Source organism: Agelaius tricolor, unplaced genomic scaffold, assembly GCF_023055355.1.
Source record: "Agelaius tricolor isolate 1412-34295 unplaced genomic scaffold, bAgeTri1.0.p SCAF_27, whole genome shotgun sequence".
In the NCBI taxonomy this organism is placed as follows: Eukaryota; Metazoa; Chordata; class Aves; order Passeriformes; family Icteridae; genus Agelaius; species Agelaius tricolor.
The window spans coordinates 3,861,451-3,878,341 of record NW_027269287.1 but is presented as its reverse complement, the minus strand read 5'-3'; the positions used below and the strand labels follow the sequence as shown (position 1 = coordinate 3,878,341).

Here is a 16,891-nt window from a genome sequence, read left to right as displayed (position 1 = left end):
ATGGCTCAGATCTTTATCTTCCCTCGAACCTGTACTGTTTGGCTAAGGGGACACGTGCATCTGTCACAATGGGTACCTGTCCACAGGCCACAGCACCTGCCAAGAGCTGGCTCTGGTATGGGGTTTCCATAGGCTGAAGCTTCCTTTAGAGCACATTCACTAGTGTGGAGTCCCTTTTCCTGACTTCTGCTACGGTGTTGGATGTTTTGTACATAGCAATGGAGCATAGTATGTTCTCAGCACTTCTTTCTTGCACTGATTTTCATTTCTGGTTTTCTTTCCCTTACTCTTCCCTTCTGATGTGCTTAGTTTTTCTTCCAGTTTCTTGTGAACTCTTGTCTTCCCATGTGTAATGGTGCCTTCTAGCAAAGAAACTTGGGCTCCTTCTTGATTATCCATTTATGTCCTAGTATATACTATTACTGTAGCTATATTTAGGCACTGCATAGAACACCGAGTGCTAGTATAATCACAGGCAATTGTGTTGCACTTACCCTTACACTTTTAAAAAATTCCACATAATGTTAATGTTAATGAAATACTGTTCTATTTCATTGTGTTCAGTTACCTTAGTATTAGCATTTTTATATTTTGTGATACTAAAAATCTGTATCTCTAAAGGTGCTAGATTTCTAGCATTATTTTGATGTTTACAGAATTCTTTCTTTTATGGATACTAGTTTTGAAGACAATGCATTTAACTATTAAAAACTGTGTCATAAAAAGGCCTATAATAGTTGAGGATTCATTTATCTGCTCTTAGCGTGGATCTTATGTTGCTCAATGTTAGTGAATATTAAATGGAATTGGATTCATTGACTTGATTTTCATCTTCCACTTTCCTCATTATCTTTTTCCTTAATTGAGAGGTGTTGTTATCTGTGCCATGTGAGGCAAGGAAAGACTACATTACTTTTGTAATGAACTCTAAGAAATTTCTGTTGATTTATTTTCATTAAATGAAATTGCTCGTAACTTCTATGAAGCTACAATGCTTCAGTTTAACTGCATGACCTAGACTGGATATATAGGAATATGTTCCATATTTTTATCTGGAATTACTTAAAAGAGGCATACAATTTAAGGGGTCAGGAAAAAGTTCTTAATTTTTCTTTTTTTTTTTTTTAATTTTATTTCTAGTAGCCATATATTTGTAATCTAAAGAAGGCTTATTGAGGCATGTTTTTGCAGGGGATGTGTCTGGAGTTGGGGGGTGTTGTCATGAATAGTATTTGGATCAACAGGTCATTCTAGCATCCTTCTGAGCAAATAGAATCTGTGGAAGTAATCACTCCAGCATTCTTCTAAGAATGTTGTACTGAACTAGGAATCACCATTTGCCGAACAAGAGGCATAAAGGTGCATTACAATGGCATGTCCAAGGAGAGCAAGAAGCTTGCTAGCATTAGCAGTATTCCTGTCCCTGCTGCTGTCCTGACTCCTAGCTACACGCTGCTGTTTCTTATTTTTTTTCCAGTGCTTAGTTTCATGTAGTACCTTTGACAACTGCTCCAACTCAAGTAATATGACAAAAAACTGTCCCTGCAGTGGGAAGTTCAAGAAACCTTTGGACAATGCTCTCAGGCCCATGGTGTGACTCTTGGCTCTTGTACTGTGCAGGGCTAGGAATTGGACTAGGTGATCCTTGTGGGCCCCTTTCCAGCTCAGGATATTCTATTTTTTTTATTTATTACCAATTAAACAGAGTGGGATACTGAGAAATAAGAACACATTTATAACCAGCTTCCCTCAGCCTCAACTTCACTCTCTATTCCTCTCATTTCCTGAGCTGTGCAGGGGAATAGGGAATGGGAGTTGCAGTTAGTTTATAATGCTTTCTTCCTGCTCCAGAATGGGATCTCTCCTGTGTGAGACAGTCCTCCTTGAACTTTTCCAGCATGGTTTGTCTTCATAGGTTCAGTTGGTGAGAACTGACTCCTCTAGTGTAGATCCCCCATCGCCTGCAGCTCCTGCCAGGAGCCTTCTCCAGCATGGGCTTTTCAGCAACTTCAGCTTCCTTCAGGGTATATCCACCTTCTCTGGCGTGGGCTCTGTGGGCTGCAGGTGGATCTCTAGTGCCTGGCATCTCCTGGCATCTCCTTCTGGCATCTCCTTCTCCTCCTTCTTCAATGACTTTGGGGTCTGCAGAGTTGTTTCTCTCAGTTATTGTCACCCCTCTCAGCTGTTGTGCAGTGTTCTTTACCCTTTCCTAACTACCTTATAGCAGAGGCATCACCAAGCATGGCCAAGGGGCTCAGCTTTGGGCAGCAGCAGGTCCATCTTGGAGCTGACTGGAACTGGCTCTGTCTGTCATGGGGGCAAGCTTCTGTTGTCTCTCAAAGATCCCTGCAGGTGAGCCCAACCTAATTCAATGTCCTTCTTAGCGAAGGAACGTGCAGTGAATTGAATTCATACTTCACATGTAATGCATAATTGAACTTAAGCACTTGAAATGATCTCTCATCTGCTTTATTCTTGGAGGCTAATCCTAACTCTATAAAACGTTCTCCCTTTAATATTTTCTATTTTTACGTAACAAAGGGAAAACAAAGGGCATTTCAGTAAACTTTTAATCTTACATTGTGCTACTGATAGTGATCTGGATATTAAATGAAAGCAGAGGCATCTTATGTGTTTTCCCTTTTAAGCAAGCACTTAGTATCATCCAGCTTGTTCACTTTTTAATTATATGAAATTAGCAGTTTGCTATGTTGTCTTTCTATAAAAATTGTTGATCTTTCTTGACAAGAGAATTTTGATACCTGGTCAAAGTAGAAGCATTAGAAGGTGATTTATTGGGAATAAAATGCTTTTCAAATGCTATTAAAATGCAGAGTAGGAGAACCAACACGTGCTGTCTTGTCTTCAGACTTCTGAAACATATCTGTGATTCCCAAGAGAAGACCAGGAGTGTTTAAAGCAGTTTGAGGCTGTAAAAGTGAATTTCTGCTTGAAGTCTCCTGTTTTACTAATGCAGGCTCAACTGTATTATATAAAGAGGAAGAAATTTATTTTGCTGGTTTGCTTATATATTTCTGTTCTGTCAACCAAAGTACAATTCCTTGTTCTTAAACAAGTTTATGCCAAATAGTTTACAGTATGGTGATGGAGAGAATGAGTAAAAAATCTTACCTTGAACTCTCTATCATGTTTTATGTAAATTTTAAGACAAAGCTAAGAAAAATCTTAGCTTAGGATTCAGAAATTGATGTAAGTTTCCATAATTTCCAAGAACAATAATTTTATTTTGATTTGAAACACACTGGCAAGTGTCTCTAGATTGTACAATATTAAAATTATTTTTCAGGTATTTCTTTGTCTCGCACCTGAATGTGCATTGTGTTGAGGAGAGGCATTTGTTGTATTTACTTTAGAAATGGGAGGAAAATGTGACTGGGAAGGTAGTCCTAGGACAGCTTTACTTGTTGGCAAATAACCAAGTCCTAAGAAGAGGCTGTTCAATAAGATCACATTATAAAGTAGTAGTTAAATCTTTTCTGCATCTTTTTTTTCTTACACATTTTCTTCTGTTTCCACAGAGTCATCACACAGTATTAAAAAATTAACAATTCTAGACTAGATTCTTAATCTTTTAAGTTTGTCCCTTCTGTCCCAAATCTGGGAGATGCTGAGAATGACACTGGGTGCAGAGGTTGGTGACAGCAATTCTGACACCTTGAGTTGTGGTTTGTTTGCTTCCCTCGGTTTTTCTGCGTTTTCTCATGTATATCCCGATGCTCACAAAAAAAAAAATCTGAGGCTCATTTTAGTTTCTATATATTCTATAAATTTTTGCCCAGTCACCCATGGAATAATATCCTTGCTTTTTCTTTGAATAAACATATATCTATAAAATAATCTGTTTCTTTGCATCCTTCTGTTTGTGATTTCCATAACTACTATTGCTGTATGACTTGCCTACTAAATACAACTGAATGATTTCTTTATTAATAGGGTTTGCTTAGGGTTTGGGGCCATAGGGTTTATGATTTTCTCTTGTTACAGCAGTTAGGAAACTGCAAGTTGTGTTGTGAACATGTTGGTCTCCAAAACGGAAGAGTATTTAGAGTTCTTCATCCTCCATTTCTTTGATGTATAAAACTTCAGTTGATTTTAAAAACAACAAAAAAATCTGTCTAGTGGGTAAAACTTACCATACTTACTGAATTGACAGAGTATTTAAAGGATTTTACTCTATTTTTCTTGGTACACATAGTCTATCTTAAGATAGTAAGTAGAACTTAGTTTCCCAGTAGGAAACCCATTAAAATGCTTTATGTATCATCAGAATATCTCAAAATAAGCTTAGATTCAGATATTTAATTGAACTTGTTTCATATGTTGTGTTGCCCTTATAAACAATCCTTTTAAGGAGAGCTTAATATTAATTACCATTTTATTCTTCTAGTTAAACAGGAAAGAAATGCATATTTTCTAATTTCAACGTATTTGGAAATCATTCAAAGAATAAATCCTGTTAGAATGAATCCAGTTTCACTGCTGTAATGCATAAAAGAAAATTCAAATCACAGTCGTTTATTTAATGTATTAATATTGTTCTTCCTGTGATGGACTAGGCAATATGTTTCTATATAATATTTCTTTTAAAAATAGGCATCATACTTATTCTCAGCAGAACGGATTTTGGAGAAGGTTAATTTAAACATTAGGAGCAATCATGTTTCTCTTTTTTTATTATCCCTTTGGTATTCATATCTGAAGGTACCAGAAGATAGGAATTTGCACAATATAAATTAAAGCAAAAGGCAAGCTGTATTTGAAAAGTTACCATTTTCATTTTTTAAAAATATGTTTAATACTACACCAAATCCAATCCAGTATAAGTTGCTTCCCAAGCAGGGGGCAGTCCCAGCTGTACGCTCACAGTTTTTTTGTTGTGATTTAAGGCCAGCAGTTGCCTGCTGGCACACTGACCAATTCATCTGATAGAAAATTAATATACTGCTGGGGTGGGCAGGGAGGGAGGGCATCTTCTTCCTGAATAAACACAGAGCAAGAAGAGAAAAATACAAGGCAACCAACAATTAAAATGGGTGATTGGAGGTGCTTTTCCATGGGGCAATCTTGTACTACAGAGGGCTGTTGTGACCCAAGGGCAGGACCCAGCACTTGGCCTAGTTGAACCTCATCCACCTGGCTTCACCCCATTGATTAAACCTGCCCAGAATCTTCCTGCTCTCCAGATCAACACTCCCACCCAGCTTAGTGTCATGTATGAACTGTCTTAGTGGCACTTGATCCCCTGGCCCAGATCACTGATAAAGATGTTGAATAAGTTTGCACCTGTCTTCATCCTCTTTGTACCCTTCCTTCATACATTTCTATATCTTGATGAGATCTCCTTGAGCCTTCTCTCTTGGGGTTGAACAGTCCCCGCTCTCTCAGCCATGGTAGGAGAGATACTCTAGTGTCTTCAGCATCTTCATGGTACTTGATTGGACTCTCTCCAGTATGTCCATGTCTTTCTCACACGAGGGAGCCCAGCACAGGACACAGTGGTGGGTTAGCCTTGGCTAAGCACCAGGTGCCCATCCCAAACTGCTCAGTCACTCCCTCGCTGAGTGGGCAAGGAAGACAAAATACAATGAGAGGCTCATGGGTCAAGATAAGGATATTTCTCCCGCCTGTCAAGATCCTTCTGCATAGCAGCACAAAGCTCTGATGTACCAAGCTCTGATGTCACTTGTCCCAATCCAGTGTTATCTGCATTATACATCTCCTAACCCCTAGATATGTTTTGTGAGATATTTTTTATTGATGTTGAGTATCAAAAGGTTGTATGATTTGATGGCTTCTTATGAAATGTTTTTTCCTATGAATCTGTGTCCCAGGTGGCTGCATTTAGTACATTACTTAATCCCTAAGCAGATTCCACAACATATTATCCAGTGTAATTAGAAGCAAAGTGTTCTAACCTAGAGGCCTAGCTGCAGTTCATTTGTTGAACTGGTTATTTTTGTATATCCAGTTATTGTCTAAGCTTAAAATTTTGCCTAAGACAAAATGTGAACTTGGCTCTAGCTGAAGACAGAACACAAGGAATCCTTGCTCATTTCCATTACTTCATTGCCTAAGAAACAAAACCAGAGATTCACTTTATGATAAATTGCCATCTGTGATAGACTTAGATATTAATCCCCATGAATTACGATAATCTTCTAATTTCTCTTTTTTGTGGAGGTGGTGGTGGTGGAGGGTGTGGTTTCTGCTTCTAGTTTGTTCTATTGCTACTGTATATAAAATGTTCCAGTGACTAAACAGAAAATAAGGAAATACTATAATATGCTTTATAAACTTGTGATTAATACAGAACTTCTTTATGTAGCTGATTTTTGGAAATGAATTGCTATTCTTTTAAAAGGAATTTGTATAATGTCACGTTGATATATTGTTACTCTGCTTTGCATTCTGTTTTGAATTCCAGCTTCTTGCCTGCCTTTCCCCTCCCCGCCCCCATTCAGTCTTTGTGCTAGTTGCTTTAGGCTGTTTTCTTCTTCTTTACTCCCTTGTTTTTTTCTTTGTTTGGGTGGAGCATGTTGGATAAAATAGCATGTTTACATTGCCCAATCTAATTTTCATCTCCCTTTTTCTGCTTTCACTGTAGTCTTTGTCATTAATTATGCCTTTTACTTTATTACTTCTGTTCCCTTGGGATCTCTTACCCCAAATTGAAAGCATAACAGTGGTATCTAGATGTCCACATAATGAACCTTAATTTTTTAATCTTATTACTGAATCTCTCAGCCTTGCTTTTTTCCCTCATCTAATATTTTTCTGTATTGCATCATACCTAAAATTACATTGGAATAACTTCAGGATAGTGCTGCCTTCTTAAATTTTCCCCTCTCATTTCCTTCCAAATATAAAATTTCATTGGGCAGGGATGTAATATGAATTATTTGGCACATTAAACCTCATATTTCATATGCATACATTAAACCTCATATTTCATATTCATCCAGCTGATAAACCTAAAAAAGCACTTGGAGATGAAATTGGACCATTCTTAAGGAGAATATACAGATGTGTATTTATCTTACTACAGCTTAATTTCTTTGGTTTTTTTAGACTATTCCAAATCATTGGTTTATGCCCACCTCCTGTGGTCAGCCACAAATTGTTGCATATTCTGTTAACATTAACATGTGTTCTGGTGATTTTTGCTATTACTATAGTTAACTTCTAGTGAGAATTGAAAACTGCTATAAAGAAGCTCTTGTATTTCAGATGGGGAGGGACTATGAGTCTGGTTTCTTTGTTCCTTTCTTTTATTTCTTTTCAATTAAATAAATCTACTTTATTAAATTCTATACCATGTAGATGTTTGTAACAGATTTGATTTAATAGATCTCAGACTTAGTGAAGCTGACATAAGCTAAGCATTTGTTCTTATTTCTAGTTATTGGAAAATATATTTTCATATATTAAAAAAAATAGAATATTGTAATTCTGTGTATGTTACAACTCATTGTATGCTTCCTGTCCCTGTTCTTCAGACTTCATGCTTGTCAGGTGCATTTCCATAATGGTATGGGGAAAAAAAAGAATTTCTTGGGTAATAGAACTAAAGAAAGGTAGTAGACCTTCTGGTCAGGTAGTTTACAAAGATACTGAACAGTTACTGTTGTGTAGTTATTCCTTTAAGAGTGAACGTAGTGAAGCCTTATATTATTGAGTTAACTTATGTGAAGCATATCAGCATGTCACGCTTGTCTTTTTTGTTTGTTTTTAAATGATTTTTGGTCTTCATCACAGCACAGTCCTTTAAATGTGTTGCAGATTTGTGTAGTTCACCAATGAAAACAATTAAGATAACTTCTTCAAATAAAGAAGTGGGACATGAAAATTTACATAAAAAAAGGAATCAAGATTGTATCATTACTTGCATGAATGGTTTTGGACAGTCTTGGCATATTTTCAGCAAGCTGAAAACTATATGTGTTTATTTTCAGTTGTTTGTGACTAAATCTTTTTTGCCATCCGTCAGTGAATAAAATTAGCAAGTTTAATGTTGATTACCATTATCAGATTTTTAAATTTTGCTAATAGTCCAATGCAAATCTAGTGTAGCTGTCTACCAACAGGCATTAACTGTTTAGCCAGTATGGCTTCTTAATTTATGCTTAAGCACTTTTGATGTATAAGAAGCCTTTTTGGTACATGTACCCTGAAATGGGAGTGTTTGGGTTTTTTTTTTAATACATGGATTTTCATTGATTTCATGTCAGAATCCTTATTTTCTATTTCATCCTTATGAAAGTATTTTGACTGTCTTCCAGAGGCTGGAAGGTATTTTAATTTGGGTGGTTTTTTTCTTATTAGTATTTATACTAATCTAGAATACACTATTTAGTATAGTCTATATTTATACTAATTTAGAAGAATTAGTACATAGTTGTATATGATTATGACTGGAAACTTTCCTTCTACCAAAACTTGAATTCTCAAAAAATAAAAGAATGCTAATATATATGGCTTCAGTAAAACATGGTGTAATTTTTTAGCATAATTATTAAAGAGTACAAAAATTTTGAAATTAAATACCATGTATATTAAAATGGGGAAATAAGAACAGTTGAAATTAAACAGGGGGGAGACTAATGGTTTATGCTGACATACCCTCAGTGTATGAAAGGATAGAAAACTACTCAACTAATATAAAGCAGTCTGATGTCAACAGTTCTGGTTACTGTATTTCCAAAAATAATTTTTAAGTATCTTTTTCCTGAAGTGGGTATAAAAGCAGCTGAAGTACATAAGAAACAGTTACTTATTAATGACATAATGGTTTCTTACAGGTTGAATTAAAAGTAAAATATTCTCCCAGTCTGCAATATGTGGAGAAACATTTGGTGATAGTTAATAAAATTTACCAGCATGGATTCTTGCTATGTCAAGTTGATGCTTTTTTTTCCCCTGCTTTTAGAACACATTATACTAGTGTTTGCATATGTAAAATACTCCACAGTTTGCATTTTATATGTTGAGGAGGTTTTTATATTTCTTCCCATCATGTAAAATATGTTTGAAAGTACATTTTGTATATCAAAATGAAATGTGTCTCTTTCTGATCCTTTATGCAGGGAAGGGTAGGAAAAGAAGGACTGAACAGAACCAATGCAATCTTTACTGGGTTGGGCTAAAGCTCATGAAAAAACCTATTAATGTATTAAAATGCCTCAACAGTGATTTGCTGAGAACTAATGCTCTAATGTGTTAGTCATGCTTAAGCTCCTTCTATTTTTACAGATTCTGAAGGATGACTGATGCTGGATTCTGTGATGCCACTTGAAGTCTCCAGTGCTGTGGATTGATAAGTAACATGCAGATTTAACTGCACAACCTGAGCAGAAAGCAACAGGAGTGCTAGTCCTTTTCAGCTCCTTAAGTGGACAGAAGTTCAGTGTCATCTATCTGCAAGGGAAGATTCTGCAACAACATTTTATAACTAATAAAACAGACAACATAGTAGCATCCACCTTCCTGATTTTCAGTGCATTGCCTTCCAAGACAGATGGTCTGTCAGAAGCTGGAGGATGCCTGCAGAGAACATAATAATGAAGTAGTGAAATGATACTTCTGCTGCTGCTACCTGATTGTCGAGATCACAGCTGATAAAACTGCACTGCCCTTTTTCTGCTTGCCTAATCAAGCCAGAAATAGGCTAGACATGGCTGGCTTTGTTAGCAACCTGCTAATACTGCTTCTTCTGTTTCAAAACATCTGTTTGGGTTTCAGAAGCCCACTTTCAGTCTTCAAGAGGTGGGTTATGCAAGAAAATACTATGTGTTAAATGCATGCAGTCAAAATATTACAGAAGTGTGAAAAAGCATGTCTTAGTTAAAAATGTGTTCTGGTATTTGTTCAGTGTTGATCATTGCACAGAATTTTCTTTCTGCAATTTGAAATGGCACTGTTGTCATACTGAAAACAGGATTCATGTTTTATCTATAGGGTTGCTCATTAGATAGAAGGATACAATGGCAATTAATACAACTTTTTTAGTTAACTCTACAGCTATATTTGAGGCTACACAGAGAATAAATGTATTTCAGATGCTGGATTAGCTTGCAGGATAAGACCATGTTTTAACAAGAAAACATTAAATGAGTTGAACAGTCCTGAGAAATTTAGGGGTGGTATGAATTCAAAATTGCATAGGTAAACTTTAATGTAGTGTGGACAAGAGAAGTAGCCTCTTAGCTACTGAAAAAAATTTTACTGTTATTGAGGTTGGGTACCATGTCACTGTATAGATGTATATACTTAGCCAAAACTTGCGCCAGGGTTGCATCAATGTTTCTCTTGTCTTACCATTCAGTTCTTTATAGTGATCTACATTTTTTTTACAATTAATTTATACGTTGCGTTCAGTACAGAATTTGCTATTTGCTTGATTGTTGCCAAGTTTTCTGTTTTACTTTGCTCTTTGTAGTAGCACAGAAATTGTTATTAATGCCATAGTGTTTGAATTAAAAGTTGCCCCTTTGCATGTAATTTAAGTTTAATCTGTATAGAATTATAAATCATAGTCTCAAAAATCTCCCCCCAAAACTGTTGTGAATTATGAATAGTACTCAACATAATGTAGTGAACTAATTTTCTGCACATCCATGTGCCTCTGACAATTTTAGGATGAGATAATAGGTTACGTTTTCATCTAACATTTTCCAAACTAATTATCTTATTACTCAGATCAGTAACTACTTCAGTAAGTACTGCATAACTAAGATGTTTTCCTCAGTCTGTGATGGAGTGAAATTTTCAGATCACTCCTGGAACTGCTCAGCATTGTCTAACTTCTTTACTAGTTATGTAAAGACCCTTCTTTTAAGAAAGACATAACAGAAATCAGTACTTGAAAAAAAAATCCTTCTTCCTTCTTTTTCAGATACAAAGATATTAGCACATCTCTTCCCAATGAATGTCTTGGAAGTGACCAGCCAGTGATTTCCTTTGGTCTGTCAGATTTTGCACTGGACATTCGCATGCCTGCAGTGACACCTAAGCAGGTGAGAGAATTGCAGGTTTTGCCTCTTTCTCTTCTTTCAATAAGCTAGGACAACAAAGCCTTCCCAATAATATCACTCAGTAAAATGAACAAAAAAATCAGGGTAGCTTTTATGAATACATATCCATATGTGCTTCTCAGAGAAAAGTAGGCAACAAACAAGTAGCTTCAAACGAGAGAAAAATCTCTTCATTGAATTAATTTTAATTGTAAAATGAAATTTTGTTTCATAAACTGAATTTTTGAAGTTTTATAATGTGAAATATTTCTAGCTGTGCTAGTAAGATATGCAGTTGCAGTTTACACCAAATCTCAGATGATGCATTAGTGAATCTAATTACATTAAACTGTATGTTGCTGCAGTTTAGCAAGCTGAGAGAAAACAACCAAAAAGCATTTTAAAAGGGGTAGTACTTCTGACCCAGTATTTTTTACTCTCAAAATACTGCATGAAAGCTATTACAAAAAAGTTACAATTTTATACTCTTTAAGGTATGAAGTATATTATATTCTGCTGAACCAAGTGAGTAAAAGTGAAGACAGTTAAGATTTTTAAACTTAACATTAAGATACACATAAAATATTGAGATTCCACTGTCATGTTCATATCTAATTTCATTAAGCGAGAATCATTAAAGAATGATTTTTTTTTCTTTTTGTAGTAAGCCATTGCAGAGGATTATATATATATATATATATATATATCATTAGGAGGTCTACATCTCTTTTAAAGGGCTGCAGATGCTTGAAAAGAGAAGTATGTTGCGGTGCAGTAGTTGATGACTCATTGTTGCAGATAGCGGTTTTTAAAGGAGTGAAGAGAAAATGAGGTTTTCAAGTTATTGGGGAAAACCCCTCTGGAACATGTAATTTAAAGCAAGAGATGTTATTTCTGCTGTGCAAAACAAAAATATGGTTTCTATTGGATCTTCTTTGCAGTAAAATATTCTGTATTATTGCAGTAAAGTAAACTTCTCCATCAAAAAGAGTGAAAAGTACTCTTAGTTCATCCAGGTGCGCATTTAAAATTATGAGTTATTGATTTTACCTAAGGAGCCATCAGTTGAACAGCTAGGAAGCACATACAAAGAGATCAGTGAGTTCAGATTCCTATTAAAAAAAACTTCTCTTTGTGTGTTGTAATGTCAAGTCTAGGGGAAAGGTTGCCAAAAACTCTGCATTTTTTGAAATGAGTTACTAGGCATGTTGAAGGGGTGGGAGGGCCAGGATTTGTCTTACAGTTCATAACTGCAGTTGTTCTATGGGTGCATGAATGTCAACCAAGCCCTTATATGACTTAGGAGTGTTCTGTGTATACCATATGAGTTGTGCATTTTTTTGGCACGGGTACTGCACATGAACATTAATTGAAAACTGCTTAATTTCTACTGCACTGTGAAGCATTGCTGCCGTTGGCTTTCAAAGTTTGAATATAAGGTCCTAAATTAGGTTGTGGTTTTTTTAAAGAAAAATCTTATTAGCCCAAGTTAAATAAAAAACACAGAATATTTCCTTGTCTAGTTCTAGAAGGCTTTAGTATTTCAACAGTGTAAATGCATGTAACACGGTACACAAAGGCATTCATATCAATCGTATCAGTTAACCTCTGTTCATCCTTCCCATTTTCTAGCAAAAACACCAAAAATGGTTTCTTATCTATGCAAATCACTGCTCTGTGTAATCACATACTGTTATCACCATTTTACCTTCCTTCTCAGTTGCATTTAATTGTTTACACCTGTCCACACAGTCTTCTTTTAAATTAAGTTTGAAGTTATTCATAGCAGGAATTTTATCTTTATCTGTTTAGATGTCCTTATGAAAGTGAAGGCCTGTCAGATTTCGAATTCATGGGTGTAGTGAAATTCCAGTAGATGATACATTTCCTTTCCTAAACAGCCTTAGAAGTTGGAAAAAAAATTTAGAAAAAAGAGGTTTAAAATAGCTAATAGTGTACCTACCAATGTAATAGCCGCTTTGATAAGCTTATAAACTGATATTTGTTACATGTAAATAAATTGTGGCAATGAATTTATTTCTTACAATAGTAAACCAGATAACATACATTGTATTTGCCCAAGTATCTCAGTAAAGTACATGATATTTTTTCTAGATGGTCCTATTATATATATTCATTTGTTCAGTATTCCCACATTCATTTTCAGAAAGTGGAGGGAACTTTAATGCTTTGTTTCTATTCTTTAAATTCTAAATTTTCCCAATTTAAAGGTAATTTCTGTTCTCTTTTCTTTTAACAGTCTGATACCTACCTCTGCATGTCAGTACCCCTGCCAGTGGATGATGAAGCCTATGTAGGTGAGTATTGGTTGATTGAAAGAACTTAAGCAAGCCATTTTGAAGAACCTCAATATTTCTTTTTTTTCTTTGACCCATATTAACTTAATCTTTGGATGTCAGAGTTTCCAAAATGCATTTGCCATTTTTAATGCAGAAACAAACTAGAGGGAGTTACTTAGAGTCAAGATAAAACTGTACCTGAGGAGATTCAGGAGTAATAGCAGTTAAGGAGCTGCATGCGGATGCCTCTGGCAGTCAGGACCAAACAGTCCATCTGCAAAGTATTGGCTTTATGTCTCTGTCTGGACACTTGATTCTGCACTGCTGAGCAGACAGTTTGTTTACCTCCTTTAGGCTCTAAATCCTATGTACTTAGAGTCAGTGTTGGCTGCGGAAAGATTTTACTTGGAGGAGAAAGTAAAATATCTCCCTCTTTTTTTTTTTTTTTTTTTTTTTTTTTTTTTTTTTTTTTTTTTTTTTTAAATGGCATGGCATGAATAAGATGGCTGACAAGTAGAAGGAAATACTGTAATGTGTTACAAATGCTGTCATCATATAAATCAGCAGATGAACACCATCTGTTCAGAAAATCTTTGCGGTAGTTAAAATTTTATTGTGCTTTGCCATGAACATACAGTTGTTCAGATAGAGAGAAAGCTTATTGGTTTGGCTGAAGATAGTTGTGCTTTCGGAACATGCTATAAACTATTGAAAAGGAAACAATATTTGTCTTTCTTTACACTTCTGTGCAGCAATGCGGTTGAAAGTGAGACATCCAGCTAGCCGACCAGCACCGCTAGCAGCACAGGGGGCACTTGTCCCAATAGCAGGCTTCAGGACAGCGCCTAAGGCCAACGCCCAGCTTACGTTTGTAAGCGTTGCCTTGTGCAGGACGAGATCAGATAGAAGCTGCGGCCAGCGGAATGAGAGGGCAGACTCCGACTGTGGTTTTATCCAGGGTTTAATGACTCCAGGGGAATCAGCAGGAGAAGACATGGAGGAGGGGATTACATCGGTTTTTAAGGGGTGGAGAATGTAAGGCCAGACCTAGGACCAATAGGAACACAGTAGATCCGAAGGACTGACACAGGGAGAACACCAATGGGGACAATACAGAGGAGGGGCCCCCGATCCCTGGACCAATCATCCAACCCTCCAGCTAGAAACTTCTAGCAATAAAGGTGGGGATGGAGAGTGACTGGCAGGGCACTGGGGAGGGGTTGAGAAAGGGATACATTACTAACTGGGGTGGAGTCAGGGTGACAGACATTACAGAAATGGGAGGGAGAACCGGGACAGAACCATTGTCGAACAAAGGGGGAACAGAACAATCCAACTTTAACCGAACACAATACAACACTTCTGTTGCATTTTAGGATACCTGTGCTTAATAAAAGCATGATGGGAATCCCATGTAGTTTTTGATGTACGATATGATGAGATTATTGTTCCATGTGGATTTTCTTGTGGAAATGCCTCAGAAGATAGAATACTGTGTTTTGATTTTCATGTTGTATTACAGTAACTAAGAAAAATGATTAATATTTTTTCAGTGCTTTCTCTATATATCTGTTTTCTAAAGAGGTAGGAATCTGACTTCACATTTTTTTTGTGAGTATGACCCCAGAAGGAGAAATGAACATAGAAGGAAGGGAGTGAGTGTTCACTCTCAAATTTTGCTTGCTGTGCTGTGGGCAATAGACTCTTCTGCTTTTGTTGATCCATAGAAAGGCAATACTACTAACTTCCTCCTTAAGCAGCTTTTATTTAGTGTGTTACTGAGTTGAAAAATTCCATAGTTTAATTCATTGTTAGGTTGCTGCACATCTAGTTCTCTTGCTTGTGTTAAAGGAACATAAACTTCTTTTGATGCTTAAAAGGACCTACTGAAAGGATTTGCTTAAAAGTTATGCAAAGTCTCAGTGCAATCATGCAATGCAACCCAATTTATTTTTTTCTGCAGATCTAAAATTTTATATATTCTTCATCTGATTTTTACAGGATTTGGTCACCTTTCCAGTGATCACTGTTCCTGAGTACCCTTCATTACAAAGTAGAATAAGGTCTCTGGACAGAGAAACCATTCTGGTTGTCTTGTAGAGCTTTGAAGAGCAGGAGGAACTTGATGAGCAATCTGTAAAAAAAAACTTGTGTGAATTTAAAGTATTCCCATGATAGCATTCCTTACAAACAAACAATTATGTATATACATGTATGTATGTATATATATATATATATGATTGATTTTTGTATGCTTTAAAATTAAAAGAAAATTTTTCGTTTTTCCCACTTTTGTCACTTCACATGTGGTGGAAATGAATAGACATATGGTCAGTCTGAAGTATGTGATCATTCCATTTTGCTTCACTGGAAGGTGTTCCTCATGGAGAAGGCTCAGATTGGTGTCTTCATAATCCATGGAAGTTACATGATCATTAGAAAGAGTAGACTCAATCATATCAAGCTGTAGAGAGTAGAAAGAATGTAGAATGACCTACCTTATAAAATATTTACGTAGAAAACTGTTAACTTGCATACATGTATTTTGTGTTGCTTAAATAAGCACAGAAGATTGACACAGAGACAATGTTTAATCTTTTTTAAAGGACAGAATCTATATTTTTATGGTTTAAGTTGGATCTGCCTTCATTGCATTGCCAATAAATGGTGTAATTAACTTTCCTTAAAGCATACAAAAACAATGGAAAACTAGCATATGAGCTGTAACTGCGTTGCTGTTTAGTGATTTTGAGAAGATTGCATTCTGTAGAGCTTCAACATGAGGATGCGTGAATACACATAACTGAAACAATAAACTGGATTCCTAAGACATTTTGATGGCAAAGCTATATATTCTGCCTGCAGTTAAATTTATTTGCTGAGTAAATGCCTTGTGCTTTGTTTCATTTTATGTTTTAAAGTGACATTTTTAAGACCAATTGTCTTTACAGTTTCATCAGCACTTGTTAATTCATTTATTTTTTTACCTTTGCCTTCCTATTTTTACTCTTGTTTCGTCCTTCCTCCAAGACATTTTGGAAGAGAAGGTTCTATAATGGAACCTGTGGCAAGATATTTTTGTTGCATATTGGTGAAATATAAGACACCTGGCATAGAGAGCCTTTTTTTTACTGTTGTATGTGGGCAGTACTAATTTTGTTATTAAGTTGAAAAATTTTTTGTAACATGTTTTTTCAGTATTTTTATTAAATTTTTATATAAGGACTTTGAATTCAGACTTCAACTTTGCTATTTCCCTAAAGGAAACCAGTAAACATTCATGCTTGCACGGGGACAGTGGGTATAATTTTGTACTTCAAAACTGGAGGGATGCTGTACCAGAATTCAGAAACTTTTTCAGAGTCACTTCTCAGACATTATCAGAGGAAGAAATTGATCGCACTTACTTAATGAAATGTTGCCAGCTGGAAGGAGAATTAGAGCACGTTTTGCCCTATGGATCTTTTTCAGGCATGCATCTGTATAATTTTGCTGATGCTGTTTTCTATATTAGGTTCTTTAGTGAAGGATCGGACTATCAAGGCTGAAATTTCTGTTTGA

The 16,891-nt window shown here is 35.9% G+C and overlaps 1 protein-coding gene across 7 annotated transcripts in view; it reads left to right on the top strand.

Annotated features, from left to right (window-relative positions):
* PAM (peptidylglycine alpha-amidating monooxygenase) overlaps nucleotides 1-16,891 on the top strand; it is a 108,139-nt gene that overhangs the window by 38,064 nt on the left and 53,184 nt on the right. For all 7 annotated transcript variants that reach the window (XM_071448683.1, XM_071448682.1, XM_071448681.1 and 4 more), the window contains exons 2-4: nucleotides 9,271-9,783; nucleotides 10,913-11,033; nucleotides 13,291-13,348. In XM_071448683.1, coding sequence (XP_071304784.1) covers nucleotides 9,692-9,783; nucleotides 10,913-11,033; nucleotides 13,291-13,348 — 271 coding nt within the window. In that variant the 5' untranslated portion in view covers nucleotides 9,271-9,691. The remainder of the gene's footprint in view (nucleotides 1-9,270; nucleotides 9,784-10,912; nucleotides 11,034-13,290; nucleotides 13,349-16,891) is intronic.